Source organism: Jaculus jaculus, chromosome 6, assembly GCF_020740685.1.
Source record: "Jaculus jaculus isolate mJacJac1 chromosome 6, mJacJac1.mat.Y.cur, whole genome shotgun sequence".
In the NCBI taxonomy this organism is placed as follows: domain Eukaryota; kingdom Metazoa; phylum Chordata; class Mammalia; order Rodentia; family Dipodidae; genus Jaculus; species Jaculus jaculus.
In genome coordinates this window covers 162,968,758-162,987,805 of record NC_059107.1, presented here as the reverse complement: position 1 = coordinate 162,987,805, position 19,048 = coordinate 162,968,758, and the positions used below count along the sequence as shown (strand labels likewise).

Genomic DNA, 19,048 nt, shown 5'->3' with positions numbered 1-19,048 from the left:
CATCCCTGAGCTGCTGCCCTCCTCTGTCCTTCAGACCTGAGGACAATCCTGGAGTTATTCTCTCCCGCCATCTCCATTCTGTTGCTGAGTCTGGCACACATCCTAAAGTTCAAGTATAATTTTTAGCTTTAAAGTATAGCTCCTTGTACTTTTGTTTCTGTCTTCACCCTTACCTCGTGGGCATGATGGGATGGCTGCTCTACCACCTGGTAATGGAAATGTCTAGATCATCTTGGACTGACCTGCTTATTATCTTTCCACTTGCCTTGAACTCTGTCAGCAACCTGGCTAAATCCATTTTCAACATCAACGCGTTTTAGCAGCAAGCAACCTGGTTTGGTTCCCATCACTGGTCCTGGACCCACCTCACACCAACTCCCAAAACCCTTTAATTTCTGTCCAGAAAGATGGCTTTTCCCCAGGGTTCCAGGAACCTGCCATTTTACTTCTGCCTCACGGAGGGTCACCCTTGGGAAAAATTGGGAGCAGAGACACAGTAGGGATCTCTTTCCCTTTGGGGCCATAGGCTCCCAGGCCTCACCTGGGCCTGTCTTCACCTAGTGCCACTGCACATGGGGTCACCCTAGGACAAACCTGAGAGGAAAACAGCCTACAAACCTCTCTCCACCAAAGGTCATTTTCCACTGTGCTTTCTCCTTGCTCCTGCATGTGTACGATCTCTCTAACCCGAGCCAAGAGCAACACACTGGGTCTGCCAGGAGACAGGGTGCTGCCTCATGCGCACCACTACACGGTGTCCAGACGTGGGGGAAGCCTAACACGAATGATTCTGTCTTCCCCATGGACAGGCTTTGGGCCTCAAGGAGGCGAAGCCAGGCTGTAGCTCTCCTCTGATAGCCTGACCTGCCAAATGGTCACAGGCTCGGTGGTGAGGAGCCCATGCGATAGCAACCCTCCCAGCGCCCCTGGACATAGTGGTCAGACTCCTTATTCCAAGCTTTTATTTGCTGCAGACCCGGCATCCCATGCTAGCCTCCATGGGTCGTGCAGAGAAGCTTCCCTGGAGTGCTGTGAAGGAGGGCCTCTGCACATAGGGCCCTTAGGCTTCTGGCCTGCTGACACTCCCGATGTCCAGAAGACGGGGCCCTTCCTCTGGCTGCTCGCACTCTGTGGCCAGGCCCCGGTGGTCCAGGCAGCACCAAGCCCAACGCCAGCCGATCTGCTCAGCAGTAGCCTGGGCTCTACTCCCAGCCCTCCTCCCAGCAGTTCAGCCTTTGTCAGGGTGTGGGGTGCTGGCCTGGGCCGTCAGCGGCGCCCTCGGGGGTTGCTCTGGCTCTGTTCTTGCCCTTCTGGAGTGTGTACGCAGATGGCCCCAACCGGAGGATCTTCCCGCTGCCCAGGCACTCATCCCCCTTGTAGAACACAGCGAACTGGAAAGGAGAAGGGCTCGCTGATGAGGGCTGGGGGTGGGCAGCAGAGGGGCTGGACTAGAGTGTTGTCTCAGGGTCTCCAGAGCAGAGCCAACCAGGCGCCTGGCTACATAAGGGCAAGGTTAAGGTCCCTCCTACTGCCCCACTCACCTGTCCCAAGGCAAGGGCCCGCACAGCCTTCACTGCTGTCACCCACACAGTTCCATCCTGGTTGAGAGTCAGTACACAGGGCACTGGGGGTGGGGGAGAGAGGACCTGATTTCAATGGCAACCTCGGCCCAAGGGCAGAGGACTCCAGCATCCCTTTTGCCAGGAAAAAGCAATGGTAAAGGGGCTTGAGCTGCCCCTATATGCACGACAGGACACCCTCAGAGGCAGCACACACTACCCTGTCACCTTGCCCCTCACACCAGGACCCTCAACCAAGAGGTGACTTCCCAGCATTGCAAAAGGGCACTCCTGTACCCTAGACCCCTTTCTGTGACAGCCACAGGACAGTTCTGAAAAGTTACATGATCTTAACAAGAGACTTCTGCTGTAGGGGTGCCTCTGGCCTAGCTTAACTGTGACTTCAGGGAGCTCAGGCACAGGAGCTCAGAACTCCTCCTGCCTACTCACCTAGCGCCATCTGGTGGCGGAACCGGAAGTGACACTCCATCATCTTGTCCCGGACCAGGGCAGCAGGTGGCTCTTCCGCGATCCAGTGAACACGGTTGGTCCTGAGCAGGTCTCTATACAGGGCTGGGTGGTCTGTTTGGGGAGCCTGAAGAGCACAATGCAGACCCTGAGTCATTAATCACAATCCTAGCAGCAAGCTAGCATCCACACCTGGGCACCTGCCCTACTCAGTGGTGCACATGACTTGGCTTACAGATGGAAAAGTAAGGAGGGCAGGAAGCATGCTGCAGTCGGGCAGCAGGAGGCAGATGTCAGCCCACACCCACAGACCCTCCTCCCTTCATTCAGATCTCATGCTGCTCTAAAGACCCAGTTTTCTGCTCCCAAGGACATATAGGTCAACAACACAACTGGCTTGTCTCTCAGAAGGGCTAGGAATTGCTGGGTACGGTGTGGGTGGCACATACCCTTAGTCCTAGCACTTGGGAGGCAAAGGTAGGAGGATCACTGTGAGTTCGGTCAGTCTGGGACTACAGAGCGAGTTCCAGGCCAGCCTAGGCTAGAGTGAGACCCTACCTTGAGAAGACAGAAATAAAGGGAGGGAAGGAATGTCACCAGCATCAAATAGCTGAGGAAGGGTGTTCCAGCTACCTGGGCTGTGCTGGCACTGTGTGGTCAGCCTTGGCCAGGTTGATACCTGGGCTGGTTCTAAGGCCCCTGTTCCTACCACTAATGAACCCTGGCCTTAGAACCATGAAACCTCCGAGGATCGGCCCAGGCTCCCCTGGGGCAGACCATCAGATTCCACAACTTTGGCTTCATTTGCGCCTATCAGCCAGTGACCCTTCAGACTTCTCACAGCAGACACAGCACTGAGAGCTGAGCTGCTGAAGGCAGGTAATTCAAGCCTGAGCAGGCTCTTCACACACCACTGTTCGTGGAAGGAGACATCCCAGTTGGTGAGGGAGGTCTGCAGCCTCTCCCCCTGGGACTAGGAGGTCTTTCAGCACCTACAACAGTACCAGCTGGCATCCCCCAGATGCCCAGTGCAGCATCTCACCTTGCCCTCCTACAAGCTGGGCTGGGCAAGTGTTGGGTAAAAGGACGCTCTGTGCACACAGCTGGGCACCAGCAGCATCCACTCTCCCACCTAAGTCAATTGCCAATCCCCTCAGAGATCATCTCGCCTGAGAAACTTTACTCCAAGCTTAGGCCTCGTGAGGCAGAGAAACAGGCTTAGTCCTGGCCTGGCCACCTATCTTGGCCCACGAGAATATCCAGGGTCCTCCTACAGTCAGTACTGTCTGAGCTGTGGCTACTTCCCCTCCCTGACACCTTTGCAAGTTAACTACTCTCTCCCCCTTTGCAGAATCCGGTAGGCAGTGTTCTCAGTAATTTGTGTAATGCCTGGCAGATGATCAGCATGTAATAGGAGCTTAATCAACGCTTTACACAAAGACCATCTGCTACCTTGGGGCCAGTCCCAGTAGGCTGCAGAGGTCCTGGGCCCATCTACCCTGTTGGCTTATCACACACAGCCTGGACGGAGCACGAAGGCCAGCCACACTCACCACAAACACGTCGCCCTTGATGCCATCCTTCTCCACCACATACCAGGGCTCTCTCAAGCCGCTAATATTCGCTCTCTGGCCCAAAGTGTATAGGAACCAACCTAAAAGAGAGTGTGTCCCTGAGGTTGTAGGTGAGTTCCAGGGGTACATCACAGTCACAAAGGGAAGCTACAGCCCTCAGGTGGTGCCAGTGGGCTGTGGCATGTGTTCATTCAGAAGCTGTACTGCTCCTGGCTCTGAGCGCAACCCTGACTGTACCCCAGCACACACCTCACCCATGTCCTGGGCTGGACTGGAGGGAGATGACAGACTGGGGTAGTACTGCTCCTGCAGAAGGTGGTGGCCCAAGCTGGTTTGAAGGCACAGCCACCTATACTATTGAGCTGGGGCTCTCAAAGTGGGTCCTGCACCCACCTGTCAAGCACACTTATTCCTACATCAGGGCTACCAACATGGTGCCCAGTTCTTCTGTTCATGCTCTGCCTACCTGTGCCACACACATGGCAGGACTACCTGCTTGCCAGCCCTGCCTCCTCAGGCATGCATATGCCAGGACTCACTGTGCTCTGAGCATAGGCCAAAGCCACACACGAGTCCCCCTAAGTGGCGGCTGTTAAGTATAGCAGCTCTGCTCTAAGCAACGTCACTGTCCCTTCCGTCTCAGGAACACTAGCCCTTAGGGAACACTGTACCCTCACAGAAGTGGCATACCTCCAAAGAGCAGTCTGCTATGAGAATCCCAAGTCTGAGTGCATCCTATCCTTCCAGCCAGCCTCGAACATCATGCTGCAGGAGACATGACCCTGCCAGCCCACACTGCCTGTCCCTACACCATGACAGTGAACGCTTGGAACTCATCCTGTCCTCCCCACACCCCACACCCAGCACAGTGAAAGTCACAGGAGCCCTGCTCCACAACTTTCTGTGGATTTGTAAGCAGTACACACAACTTGGCACCCGCCACAAGACACCCGACCACCCTGCCCACATGGTCTTCAGTCACCCAGCTGTGACACCAGCTGGGATCCTTCCATCAGTGGAGTTCTCTGCAGTTTCACCCTTGATTGTACAGTGATAGACATTTCACGCGCTCACAGAATGTAGCTATGAATCCGGGAGGTGTTAAAGGAAACAGCGTCGTGATACACACAAAGTCTCTGTCAGAGTGACTGCTCATGCCCTGGGCCACAGGGACCCACCCTGGCCACCCCTTCGTGGAGTGGACAGCAGCTTGCAACTGGTCCCACAGGACTTACCTTTATGAGTTCCCAGAACTGTGTTGTCCTCGACAGAGATGAACTTGCCAGGCCGAGGCTGCAGGTACTAGAAGACAAACGTCCCATCACACCTGGAGCCCCAGGCCCAGGGCAGGCAGCACCCTGTCCGAGAGCACTCACCTGAAGAATGAAATGTTCAAAATTTCTTTTACCAACGAAACAGATGCCCATGCTCTGAAACGAGAGGGAGGCCAACATGGTGTGAGCAGACAGCAGGAAGCTCCTGTGCTGGGGGCGGGGGGGGGCAGACTGGGCAGAGAGGGAGCTGTGCTGCAAAAGGACCCCAGGGCTACCTTAGCCTTACTGCCTTTTGGGCCAAGAGCTCAGCCCTTTGATACTAGGGATTGCTTCAAATGGAACTCTGGGGCTTAGAGAATGTCTTCTCATCTTAGCCCTCCCACAGTGTGGGTCTCCAAAGTGGATGTGGCCAAGTAAGCACACGGCATCACTTGCAGAACAGCAGGTGAACAGCCCAGGAGAGCAAACCAGACTGCTCAGTGCAAGTGAGGCAGGGAACAGAGCAGGACCGGAAGCAGAGAGCCAGGCCCAGTCAGCACAGCAGGGGAGTAAGAGGAGACTCATTCGAGCTGGCTGGCTCCAGCACAGGAGACTGGACAGGAAGCAGATCTCCCGCTGCATATGGGACATGTGGCTTTGTCCAGTTACTTAGTGTGCATCTTTCTGGAACACAGATCCATACATTTGGGTGGCTCCTCTCATTGATCAGTGCTAGAAACTGAACATTAGGTATGACGGGTTGGGGGGTGAGGGACACCATCTCTGGAGACAATGACTTGCTGATGTACAGGACAGCCATGTCTGTTTTACAGCTAAGACACATCAACCCCTAAGGCAATCTGGACCCACTAGGCTCATCTCACAGGCCACAAGGACTTGTCTCTAAACTACCTTTCCCTCTAGAGGGGAAGCTCCTGGAAGGCAGGGATGAGCTGTTTTTGTCACTGTCTCCCCGGAATGGGCCTCAGTGGAGATCACATGGTGGATGGGCGGGCGGCTCTGTGAAGACAGCTGCAGAGATCCTGCCACAGTTGGACCAGTGTGGCTGTTCACTGCCTATACTCCCCTAGCTGCTAGGAAAGTGGCATGCTAAAGAGAATGCAGGAGAAGAAAGGAGGGAGACCTAGCTGCTGCTGAATGTCAGCAGGGCTTTCTACCTTACTGGCAGTTGTCTGACCTGGTTCCGGTGGCTCAGCCTGATTGGGGCAGGGTCCTGTCGCACAGGTCCAGGCTCACCCTGCGCTGTGGCCATGTGGGTAGAGACAAGTGAATCAAAGGCACACTTCTTACTCTTACCTCTTTCTTTTGAAGCACGTGTTGGAGTCTATTCTCAGCAGCTATTTTCTTTACAAAGTCTTTCGTCAGTCCCCCCAGAGGGAAGATAGTTCTTCTCAGGGCATCCTGGGGAACCTGGCTGAGAAAGAAGGTCTGGTCTTTAAAGCTGTCAGCTGCTTGCAGAAGCTTTACGGCTGCCAAGAGTAAAGAACAAAAGACGTTGCAGGAACACAGATAATGACACCACACGCAGCTCCCCACAGTAAGCCAGTGGCAAAGCCCATCCTCAGTAGGGACTTCCTGAAAAAACAGCAGCAGAGCTAATCCAGAGGAATCCTCACCGCTACCTTCACCAAAACTACAGACAATATGGTGCTATGCAACAACATTTATTCCAGTTCATGATTCAGTTATAAGGTTTTCAATGATGTAACACTATATAAAACACTTCATTGACAAGGACAAAAGCAGGCCTAAGACAAACCAGCCACACTGGGAAACTGGACAAGGCAGCATCTAGAAAATTCTAACCAGTGTACACTTACTTTCCTAACGACTGCATGTATGCAAAAAGGAACCCGCTGGTCTCGGGCTCCCCAGGCTCGGCTGTGGGGTGAAGAGAGCTCTGCAGCTCTTTCCTGGGCCAGCACCGTTCCTTCCACAAGACAACAGCTTTGTCTGGAGTCCAAGCTGACACACATCAGCAGACCCCTGCAGACTCTCAAACTTTCTCTAACTGAACAGATATGGGTGACCTCAGCCCTGAAAAGGCCAATCCTCTCACAGTACAGCACTTCTGACGACTGTGGCGTTCTTCACCTTCCCATGAGCAGACTGGTGAGCTGGTGGGAGACCTGCGTCTTCCACCTTTCCTCACATCTAGTGCTAAGAGGCACCTCACAGACCACACGTGAGCAACTGCGCACAGCTTAAAAAGCCCTCTGTCCTGGCACTGTGGCATGAGCACCATGCCATCTGTGTTTCCATGGGCTGGCTCTCAAGTCAGAAGAAGTGCCCCTCCATTTCTGACGAGGAGAGCAGAAGTAGTGGTCCACTGTGATGCAGGAGCTAAAGGGTGCACCACCGCTGCATATGGGACATGTGGCTTTGTCCAGTTACTTAGTGTGCATCTTTCTGGAACACAGGTCCATACATTTGGGTGGCTCCTCTCATTGATCAGTGCTAGAAACTGAACATTAGGTATGACGGGTCATTACTTTGTGTATCTACAAGACAACTGGTTGAAAATGAAATGAGAATTCAGCCAACCAGTTATGTCCGCAGACTCACTTCCCAAATTCCGCTTCTTGTCTCACAGCTAGGTTCCCCCACAGCAGCTGTGTGGAAAGTGTGTGGAAAACACTGGGGACCTCTGTGTTCTCTTCTAGTTTGGGCTTTGTTTTGGAGTTGTGGGTCAGTTTGTTTTATTTCATTATTTTTGCTTTCCTCTCTGTGTGTAGATGTGTGTCTATACATGTGCACATGTGTATGGTATACATGTTGATGCATGTGCATGTGTGTGATATGCATGTTCACGCATGTGCATATGTGTGATGCACATGCTTATGTGTGTGTAGAGACCACAGGTCAACATCAGGTGTTTCTCAACCACTGTCCACCTTATTCTTTGAGGTAGGGTCTCTTGCTCATCAATTTGCTAGACCAGCTAACCAGAGAGCCCCAGGGATTCACTGGCTCTGTTCCCCAGTACTGGGGCTCCAGGCGCACACTGCCACAGCCAGCATTTACATGAGTGCTGGGGCTCTAAACGCAGGCTCCATGCTTGCACAGCAAGCACTTAACCACTGCACCATCTCCCCAGCCCACTACCAGCGTACACCACCACGTGCAGGTTCTGAGTTAGTCTCAAACACGCCGCAAACCATGACTTGAAATGAGGAAGCCAGCGGCCCTTGTGAGCTGCCGCAGAAGGAAAACATGGAAAGCAGCTCACACTGGACATGGTCTGCTTCAGCCCAGAGCTTCCTGGCTCCTGCCATCTTCATGCCTGCTCTAGCATGCCAGTGGCACTGCACTGATGAGGAAAGCAGCTGGTCAGAAGGCAAGCCGCAGCTCCAGCCATCCCGAGCTAGGCCCTCTCCTACCCTCACCTGTACGGCGCCCCAGGACCCGGCCAGGGCCAGGGCCACTGAACAGAAAGCAGAGAGCTTTCAAGCCTAAAGCACACTGAAATCACCAGAGCAGCATCAAAGCTCTACACAAGTGTCTCCACACAATGGCTGACACTGGTGGAAGAGACAGTGGGTGTAAATAAACCAACACTTCCTCCAAGATGAGGCAGTATGTCTATTAAACATGGAACCTAACCTAGCATACGCTCAGACCTCTCAGGGAGCACTCCAACAATTACTGTCAAATATTTCCTCAAATATTTTGAAAGATTTATTATCAAACATACAAGCCTAAACCTGGATTATGAATTTCTGATTTAATTTTCCTGCCTCATTCCCCAAGCAGGGCATCTCAGTGCCCAGCCACCGGCCCTCAGGAGAAGCAGTCTTGCCGGTACCTGCATCTTTACAAATGTGAACCCAAACTCACTGGGAGCACACAGAGGGAGGGTGCCCATATGCCCAACCCCACTCCTGTCATCGTGAAGCTCTGACCTGGGCACTTGAACTTACGGTTTCTAACTTCAAATCGGTTTCTGAAGAGTCCATGTGGCCTCTTCACATGCTTTTGCTGGAAGACTTCCTCATCGTCCAGTGAAGTTCTGGCATAGTGGCCAGTGGCAACAGCGTCAGCTCCTGGAGGGTTTAAAGACATGAGCACCTGACATGAGACTCAACCAAGGTGCCTGAAGAAGCATGCAAGCCAGCGCGAATCTTCCCACCATCCAACAAGGACAGCCCAGGCCCACAAGACATCTCGCTCGGCAAGCTGCCTTAAGCTATTGATTCTCCCACAAAGTTCTGCTGTGCCTTTTCAGATGATTGCAGAAGTGAGCACTCATCCGTTCACTACTTCTAGCTCAAGGAAATAATCAGATATGCACACAAAGATTTGAGGACACACAGGTCATTTCAGAGTTTCATACAATACTAAAGAAAAGTAGAAAACTGCCCAAATGTTCAACATCAGGAGGACTTGGAGTGAGTCACCAACGTCACAGCGTAGTATAAAATTTTTTATGCTACAAAACACACATAACTCTGTTAAGAAAAGAGAGCTGTATAAAACTATCACCCCACTATTTTTTTTTCAGGCAAACCCAACAGACTGGCCTTTTTTTTTTAATGAGAGAGAGCAAGGTGAGAGAGTGAGAGAGAGAGAGAGAGAGAGAGAGAGAATTGGCATGCCAGGGCCTCCAGCCACTGCAAACAGACTCCAGATGTATGCGCTACCTTGTGCACATGTGCAACCTTGTGCGCTTGCATCACCCTGTGCCTCTGGCTTATGTGGGACTTGGAGAGTCGAACATGGGTCCTTAGGCTTCACAGGCAAGTACCTTATTCACTAAGCCATCTCTCCAGCCCCATACCACTATTTTTTTATTTACTGATTTATTTGAGAAAGTGAGAAAAAGGCACAGAGAGAGAGAGAGAATGGGTGCACCAGGGCCTCTAGCCACTGCAAACAAACTCCAGACACATGCGCCACCTTGTGCATCTGGCTTACATGGGTCCTGGGGAATCGAACAGAGGTCCTTTGGCTTTGCAGGCAAATGCTTTAACCGCTAAGCCATCTCTCCAGCCCCCTCCATTATGAAAAATATGTCACAGATGGCTTATCCTTTTGTTTCTGGGAGTTAAATTATAGATACATTTCTATGTTTTCAGCCAGTAATTTTTAACTTTTCTTTGATAAACACATGCTGTCTGTTTGGTGTGTATGATGTGTGTATGTTCACATGAATGAGCACGGACATGCATGTGCCATGGCACATGTCTCTAGGTTAGAGGGCAACTTTAGGTGTAGTTCTTCTCCTCCACCTTCTTTGAAGATGCTGCTCACCACTGTGCTGAGAAACTCTCACTGCCCCATGTGGACTGGGTTACAGCTGCCCAGCACAGCATCTGTGCGTTCTGGGGATGCAAACCCAGGTCCTCACACTGCAAGAAGCGTGGGGTTATTCTAAGAGAAGCCCTATGACTATGTAAGACCTAAACTTCTGGCTATGCCCGAAACCCTACTATTTAAAAAACAAATAAAGAAATCCAAATTCCTTACCAAGATTATCTACAGCATAATGGAAAAAGCAACTGAACTTGATATACTTATTGCAGACTATGTCGGGGTTGGGAGTTCTTCCCTTTTCATACTCGTTCAAAAAATCACTGCAATAAGAGGGGGAAAAAAAAAAACAATGTTAATTCTAAATGTGAAGTGGTCCTTGAAAAATAAATCATAAAATAAGTTATTTGTCTAACACAGAATAGCTCCTTGTAATACCAAAACTACAACTTTCTCCAGCACCAGAGAGCTTCACTATACAGCCGCTTTTTGTCTTTAGAGCCCACTGCCTTTGGTGCCTAAGACTACGATAATAAGCCTGGATGAAAACAAAGTGCTGTCCTGGTGTGATGGTTCAAGGCTTCCCAGCAGGCTGGCAGGGCGAGTGGGTCTGCCCTCCAGCCTCCTGGTGCCCCTCCACATAGGACCCCCGGAGGAGAGAACATGCCCAAATCACAGAGGAACAAAACCACTGGTGCAAGTCAACCTTTCATTGCTGGCACAGAACACCCGGCCAAGAGCAGCTTGTGGGAGGAAAGGATTTATTTTGGCTCACAGACTCCAAGGGAAGCTCTATGACAGCAGGGAAAACGATGACATGAGCAAAGGGTGGAAATCACTTTCTGGCCAACATCAGGTGGACATCAGCAGCAGGAGCGTGTACCAAACACTGGCAAGAGGAAGGTGACTACAACACCCATAAGCCTACCCCCAACAATACGCTCCTCCAGGAGGCTAATTTCCAAACTGCCAACCAGCTGGGGACCTAAGCACTCAGAACACGTAAGTTTATAGGGACACCTGAATCAAACTACCACAACCACTGACAGTTAAGACACTGGGTTCTATCAAGTGCTTCACAAAGCCAGCCTAAGAACAGGGGTCACTAAGGTTCAGATGCCAAGAGACTTTTCTATTGTGGCCAATACATACATCTGAGAACTAAGAGAAGTCTCAGCCATTCTGAGTGTACTTCTGTCCTAAGAGGCTGACTGAGCACAAGGGAAGGACACCACAACACCAGCATGGTAAAATTCCCAGTCTGCCCCAAGAGTTTAAAAGTAGTTTTTTTGTTTTGTTTTGTTTTTAAGGTAGGGTCACACTCTTGCTCAGACTGACCTAGAATTCACTCTGTAGTCTCAGGATAGCCTCGAACTCACAACAATCCTCCTACCTCTGACTCCCAAGTGCTGGGATTAAAGGTATATACCACCACACCTGGCTGAGTAAACTTTTAGTATGTGACATAAACTGCTCATATAAGCTAAAACTCTCTATTAGTCAATAAGGGCCTTAAAATGCTGATTAAGAGGGCTGCATTATTAAGACAGATCTGCCAGTAGCATAGGCTACTTTTGCAAGGCCAACTTCAGCAGGCAATGCCATCTCCCACAGTTGATAAAACTCATCTTGCTACAGATTTGCAACACTTAACCCTATTATACTGTTGCTACTGTTTCAAGTACTAGAAGTTGTTCATTAAACTGTAAGCTAGCTAGGGGAACATCCAATTCTCTCTTACCTTCATAGGACTAATATTTTCCCTACATAACGAGTACTGGATAAATGTCAAGGAGGTAAACGCTTAATCAGGTTATGGAAAGACATCTAGAATAAGCCACTGTATGAACAGATTAAGGTGTGTAAGTAGCAGGCTGGAGAGATGGCTTAGCAGTTAAGGCACTTGCCTGTGAAGCCTAAGGCCCAGGTTCAATTCTCCAGTACCCACATAAGCCAGATGCACAAGGTGGCACATGCATCTGGAGTTTGCAATGGCTGGAAGTCCTGGCATGCCCATATCCATTCTCTCTCTCTAATAAATAAAATATTATTTAATTAAAATAAAAGATAAGCCAGGCGTGGTGGCGCATGCCTTTAATCCCAGCACTTGGGAGGCAGAAGTAGGAGGATCGCCGTGAGTTCGAGGCCACCCTGAGACTCCACAGTGAATTCCAGGTCAGCCTGGGCTAGAGTGAAACCTTACCTCGAAAAACAAAAAAAAAAGATGCATATGTGGCTTTGCCACAAAAGAAGGGAGCAGTCCAAACCACTCCCACTAGGAGGAACTGATCCTATGCAGTGTAAGGAGGATGGCCATCAAAAGAGAAGAACATTTGGACTCATACCTCTCCTTGAAGGCCAAAAGAATCTAGACTAAAAAGACTAAAAAGAATCTAGAGGATGTTTCTGACCTAGCGGATACTCTTAAAATAACGAACATTAAGAACAAAGTGACATCTGTGTTAATGGCAGCCTGGCCAGGGCCTGAGGGAGCTCAGGGAAGCTACAAAGAAGCACTGACTCTCACAGGGACATGGTCTTTTTTTGGCCTCTTATGAACAATGCTCAAGGCCCAGTCCAGGGACATTATGAAAGGATGCAGTAGCACATGCTGGGACTGTTCCAAACCAGCTACAGTACATGGGTCAAGCCACCCTAGGTGTGTGGTCTGTCAGAGGTGAATTATAAACTTCCTAAGGCATTCACTCACAGGCTTCTGAAATGCAGCACTGGGGATGCTTAAACTTACCTGAATCTGCCATCACCTGAGATTCTGCAGGACACCTATGCAGGCCCCAAAGTCAGTTCCACCATCAGTGACTCCCTCTCTCACCTGCCACAAACATCACTCACTAAGTACCATCACACTGCCTCCCAAAGACCCTGTGATGCCTCCACCAGAACCAACAGCGGTGCATGCAAGACACTGGTTCCATTTCCTACTCCAGGTCTAGAGCATAGTTTGTCCTGTGTCACTTGTGGTGCTGGGGATGGAACCAAGGGCCTCACAGATGTCAGGCAAGTGTTCTCCCGTTGGGTTGGACCTTGACCAGTGGACTTATCTTGAGCCCTGCTCAGCCATACAAAACTGTTTCTCCAACTCCATCTGCCAACCACTGACACAAACATACCCAGGCACTGATCCTCATCTCTCAGTACCATCTAGGGAAACCTCAGCCTTCACGGCCCACCCTAATATAGCAGCAGAAACATGTCAAGGTTCAAAAAGGCATTAAAGAGACTTCTGGCAATATAACAAAAGTCAGAGTGCGAAGGGTGCTATGAGGCCCAGGTCTCCACACCACAGAGGTCCCTGAAAGTTTCCACCCATGGCTTGGACATTTCTGTTCAGAAGAAGCACTGGCTGCATGCGCATTAGTATGACTGTAGCCATCCTTCTGTTGGGAAGGATTTTCACTATACAGGAAGCCTTCTCCAAGCAGCGGCCTGACTCACCTGAACACATCATTCCAATACTCCTTCACATAGGACACTTGGTGAAAAGGGATGTCTAAGATTTGGCAAACTTTATAAGCATCTTCACAATCTCTGTCAGCAGTGCAGATGCCATGTTCATCCAGTGAGTCCCAGTTCTTCATAAACACCCCTGTCACTTGGTAACCTAGGTGAAGGAAGAAGGCAGAAAGGATAATTAAAAAAAAAAAAAAAAAAGACAAGAAATTCTGTGCTCTGAGCAGTTCTTGACATACCACATCCTCATGGGTCCTATGCCTCTATGCCTATCTAACCTGAATGTCCAAGCTCTGGCCTTCAGGGCTTGACTTATACCTTACTAAAGCCTCTAAGCATTCTTTCCCTTTTGTTATACTCAGGCCCCCACCATCACAACACACTCTTTGCTAAAGCTGGAGTCTCCAAGGCGAGTGTCTCCACCCTGTACCAATACAAAGCCTAGCACAAAGGAGGGCCCTATCAGGGTGAATGGTTGAAAATGAGCAGACACCCACACTATTCAATGCAAATGAAAGCTACCATTCATCCAGGTGTGCAGCACTTACCTATAATCCCAGCACTTGGCAGACTGAGGCAAGACAACAGTGAGTTTGAGAGCAGACCTGAGCTACAGAATAGTCTCAAACTTACAACAAAAGACAAACATAGACACACAACCACCACTGAACTATCCAAAAAGTAAACTAATTCAAAAGTGTCCAGGCACTAAGACTTAGGTTTTCAGCCATCAACTACAAAGGCAATTAAAACTTTAGATATTTTGCCTGGGCTAGAGCAAAACCCCACCTTGGAAAAAACAAAACAAAACTAAACGAACTTTAGATATTTTATTGAGCTGAGAGTATAGCTCGTGGAAGAGCTCATGCTTAGCATGGGTGAGGCCAATACAATTAAAATGTTGAATAGTTTACCATAAAAGCTCCACTATCTATATATTTTACAGTTCATCTTTCCCCTTTTCCATTGTGACCCAGTAACCAACCAATTAGAAAGGCCAGCACCAGGGCTATACTATCTCAGCAGACTCACAGATGCTCAGCCTGTATCTAAAATGATTCTTTTGAGTAGGCTGAATATAAAGAAATTGGGTATCATGTATCTAAGAAAGTTTAAAGTAAGGACTGGAGAGTTGTCTTAGTGGTGAAGGTGTTTGCCTGCAAAGCCAAAGGACCCAGGTTCAACTCTCCAGGACCTACATAAGCCAGATGCACAAGGGGGCGCACGCATCTGGAGTTCATTTGCAATGGCTGGAGGCCCTGGTGCTTCCATTCTCTCTTTCTCTACCTGCCTATTTCTGTATGTCTCTCTCAAATAAGTAAATAAAGATAAAATATTAAAAAAAAAAAGAAAGTTTAAAGTAGCTTTCCTCTGCCATCCCTGCCCCTAAAATCCAGAGATGTACTGACAAACCTTTGCCAAATTAAAATGCCACATTCCCAAGGCCATGCCCATCCCAGTATGTGATGAGGCCCTCTACTTGTGTGGGAGCAATGGACACCACTCCTGTCACAGACATTAACCATGCTGGGCTCAGCATTTCTCAGCAAGTCTCCCCGAACTTACTAACACAGGGAGCTCCCCTGGGAATCCACAGAATCTGGTACAGTACCCAGCACATAAGGGGAGCTAAAAAAGAACAAGCTTGCAGAATGAATAAACTACATAGTTTTAGGACCCCACTATTTCCAGGCCTCATCTGCCTGACTTGATTTCCTCATGGAGACATGATCCACTTGTGTGTGTGTGGGGGGGGCAGACAGACACTCCAGGATGGGTGCATGACAAGAGACCACCATAACTAAGAGCTCTCAATGCCCAAATGAGAGGCTGGCACTTTCCCTATTATGTCCATCAGCTCCCTCCGCGGAGGAAAATCCAAGGAAGGCTGAAATATGACCTTGTAAACTCGAGGGAGGGAGGGAGATCTATCTTTCTGAAGTAGTAGAAATGATGAATCTGGAAGAACAGTCCATCTACTGGATCTCCCTAACCACGTAGTCACAGCTCTCACCTGAAACCTCAAAGAGCTCAGAGCTGCCTGTTCAACATTCCCCTAGATTCCCTAACCCTGTAACAGTTTCCCTAGCGGGGGCTCAACCCTTCCTACTCTGTCCCATGCCATGCCTCAGCCACACGCTACTCCACACCCGCCAAGTGGCACCTGGCATGGGCTTCCAGCTCTTTACAGAGTGAAATCGTACTTTCCTCGCTCTCAGCTCAAACATCCCCTTTAGCAGGCAGGCTTTGATTCTCCTTTCCTCACAACATTTAAGCGCACAGCGCGCCCATCTTTTTTTTTTTTTGTGCAGTACTCCTTATCCTACTTCTCATGATAGCTGTGAGATAGAGATATTACACACACACACGTGTGTGTTTGTGTTTCTGGGCTACCTCATATGCTCGGCGTGGCTAATAGGCCTTGCAGTACAAATTCGTGTCATCTAATCTTTCCGGTGACACTGAGGCAGGGACCATTCCACTTTTAAGAGGGCTTGATTAACTTGCATGTACCTCTGCAAGGCCAAGTATCTCAGGGAGGGTGGCTCACAGCTGGAGCCGTGAGCTCTTACGCCGCGGGAGACTTTGGGGCGGCGGTTAGTAACACGCCCTTCCCGGGACCCTGGGAGCCCGTCTGGACGCCAGGCTGCAGAGCTCACACCCGAGGCCCGGAGGAGCCCAGGGGCCTCGGCCCTGTCAGTGGCCGTCGCCATCCACCCGCTGGGGAGCCCTCCGTGCCGACCCGCCACCCTGAGCCCGGGAGAGGGGGACCGCGGGGCGGGAGGCTGCGGGCGGAGCCGCTCGCCTCACCTCTCCGCCTCAGCAGCAGCGCGGCCACCGCGCTGTCCACGCCGCCAGACAGCGCGCACACGACGTGCCGCAGCGCAGACATCCGCACGACTTTCACCTGCCGCTGCCGGGGTCACTTCCGGCCCTACCGGAAGTCCCGCCCCCGGTGGCATTTATGTTTACGACCCGGCAGGAAGCGCACTCCCAACACCAGGCGTTCCATGAGGCCTTTGGGTTCCGCGTCGCCCTTCGGCTGAGGAGCGCCCCAAGGCAAGGACGCTGTCTTCTGTGTGGCCGCTGGCTCCTCGCAGGCAGTGGCCGGAGGAACGGGGCTGACTTCTAGACGGAGACGGCATCATCCTGGTGCTAAGGCCTGGGGCTGCTAAGGGCAGGAGGCTTCAGGGACGATGGGAAGCCCCAGGAGGGCTGATGCAGGATGGACTGTGAGAGCTCTTTGGAGGAGGTGCTAGGAGCCCGGTTAGGAGGCCCAGGCAGCGACATGGGAAGGCCACTTGTAGCAGGAGGCATTTGGAATAGAACTTTTAGGGGTACAATGATGGGGCATTTTCTAACTTTTCTTATAAGAGCACATTTATGCTTCATTTTTTAAAAATCTAATTTTATTTATTTATTTGAGAGAGAGAAAGAATGGGTGCTTCAGGATCTCCAACCACACTGCACAAGAACTGCAGATGCATGTGCCGTCTTGTGCATCTGGCTTACATGGGTTCTGGGGTATCAAACCTGGATCCTTAGGCTTTGCAGGCAAACGCCTTAACCACTAATCTATTTCTCCAGCCCTATCGGTTTGTTTTGAGTTACTCTTTAGCCTAGATGTCATCCAAAGGGAGATTTGGGAGAAAAGTAGGACTCAGTAGCTTTGGAGTATGCGAACTCTCCCCTGCTAGAGACAGAGAGAGAAGGAGACAGAAAAGCACCAACACCATAACTTGCCTGCAAACCGTCTTCCAGTCACCTGGCCAAAAGAAGACTGAAATGTGCATGTTTCTATGGTTCTGGATCTTTATGTTAAAAATGCTAATAAGAGCCAGGCATGGTGGCACACGCCTTTAATCCCAGCACTGTGGAGCCAGAGGTAGGAGGATTGCCATGAGTTTGAGGCCACCCTGAGACTACATAGTGGATTCCAGGTCAGCCTGAGCTAGAGTGAGATCCTCCCTCGAAAAAACAAACAAACAACAACAACAAAACCTAATAAGAGAAGTACTGGTAAGACAGTTTTTGGGGGTATTAATCTGCAGTCTTCTTGGATTGCTCACTCTGAATAAAGCATAGCATTCATCTGGGCATGGCAACACACATCTTTAATCCCAGCACTCAGGAGGCTGAGGTAGGAGGATCACAGTTAGGTTTGAGGCCAGCCTGGGCTAAAGAGTGCCTCCCCCCACAAAAAAAGAAGGAGCTAGAAAATTGCTCAGCGGTTAGAAGTGCTTGCTTGCAAAGTCTACCAGCCTGGCAAGGAACCCCAAAATTCCCATATTACTTACAAATAAACAAAGTTTAAGTCTCAATTCCTGGACTGGAGATGGTTTAGCAGTTAAGGTGCTTGCCTGAGAAGCCTAAGGACCTTGGTTCAACTCCCCAGAACTCACGTAAGCCAAATGCACATGGTGGTGTATGTGTCCGGAGTTTATTTGCTGAGGTTAGAGGACCTGGTGTCCTCATTCTCTCTCAAATAAATAAACACAAAGAGTTTTTTAAAGTCTCAACTCCTCAGGCTGGTGAGATGGCTTTGAGGTTAAGGTGCTTGCCTGCAAAGCCAAAGGACCCAGGTTCCTTTCTGCATGGGTGTGTGTGTAGAGTATGCATATGGTGTGCTGTGGGGTACGGTGTGTGTGTGCGAGCAGAGGCCAGGAACAGTGGGTGTCTTTCTCTAGTTTTTTTTTTGTTGTTTTTTTTTTTTTTTTTTTTTTTGGTTTTTTGAAATAGTGTCTCACTTTGGTCCAGGCTGACCTGGAATTCACTATGTAGTCTCAGGGTGGCCTCAAACTCACAGCAATCCTCCTACCTCTGCCTCCTGAGTGCTGGGATTAAAGGTGTGTGCCATCATGCCCGGCTTTTCAGATTTTTATGTGCATTCTGGAAAGTCAAGCTTAGCAGTCTGCAGCCTGAGGTCCTCATGCTTAAGCAGCAAGTGCTCTTAATGAACGAGCCACCTCCCTAGCTCAAAATACAGGCATACTTAAAATTAATGACTCCTGTTTTCCAACTTCAAACGACAGCCTTCCATTGTGGCCCAAGACACACAGCTATCTAGACAGACACATAAAGAACATTTCTCAAATTAGTTCTCACCCTTAAAATATATCAGGTACCCATGTTCTTCCTTTTGTTTTTAACTGATGGATAATCTGCTATATTGATTTTGTGTAGTATTGACCATGGTTTGAAAAATAGGGGGAAAACCACTGCAAATCCAATTGGGCCAGTAACATAGGCATGCACATTCATTCCATGCATCCCAATGATTGGCAGTAAAATCGTGTTCATTTCTAAAACAGTAAAACAGGAATAAGTGCTTAAATGCGGACCACAATCCCAGCTATCATTCCTGAAAGCAGGAACAGTTTCAGGGCCCGGAGTAAACGGACGGGCTCCGAAGCCCCCACTTCCAAGACAAGCAGCAGTGGCTGCCGATTAA

General features: G+C 49.9%; 1 protein-coding gene across 2 annotated transcripts; it reads right to left on the bottom strand.

The window, feature by feature from the left end:
* Positions 1 to 945: 945 nt before the first annotated feature.
* Trmu (tRNA mitochondrial 2-thiouridylase) lies at positions 946 to 16,541 on the bottom strand. 2 transcript variants are annotated; one of them, XM_004650391.2, is made up of 11 exons: positions 16,408 to 16,541; positions 13,582 to 13,747; positions 10,342 to 10,448; positions 8,796 to 8,918; positions 6,172 to 6,344; positions 4,978 to 5,031; positions 4,837 to 4,903; positions 3,581 to 3,681; positions 2,010 to 2,154; positions 1,542 to 1,624; positions 946 to 1,391 (listed from the first exon to the last, which is right to left on the bottom strand). In XM_004650391.2, the coding sequence occupies exons 1-11, from the start codon at positions 16,487 to 16,489 to the stop codon at positions 1,239 to 1,241; spliced, it is 1,254 nt and encodes a 417-aa protein (XP_004650448.2). In that variant the 5' UTR covers positions 16,490 to 16,541; the 3' UTR covers positions 946 to 1,238. The 2 variants fall into 2 exon arrangements, with proteins under 2 accessions (XP_004650448.2, XP_045009576.1); XM_045153641.1 differs by lacking the exons at positions 3,581 to 3,681; positions 4,978 to 5,031 and having other exon boundaries at positions 4,837 to 4,977.
* Between the last annotated feature and the right edge of the window lie 2,507 nt (positions 16,542 to 19,048).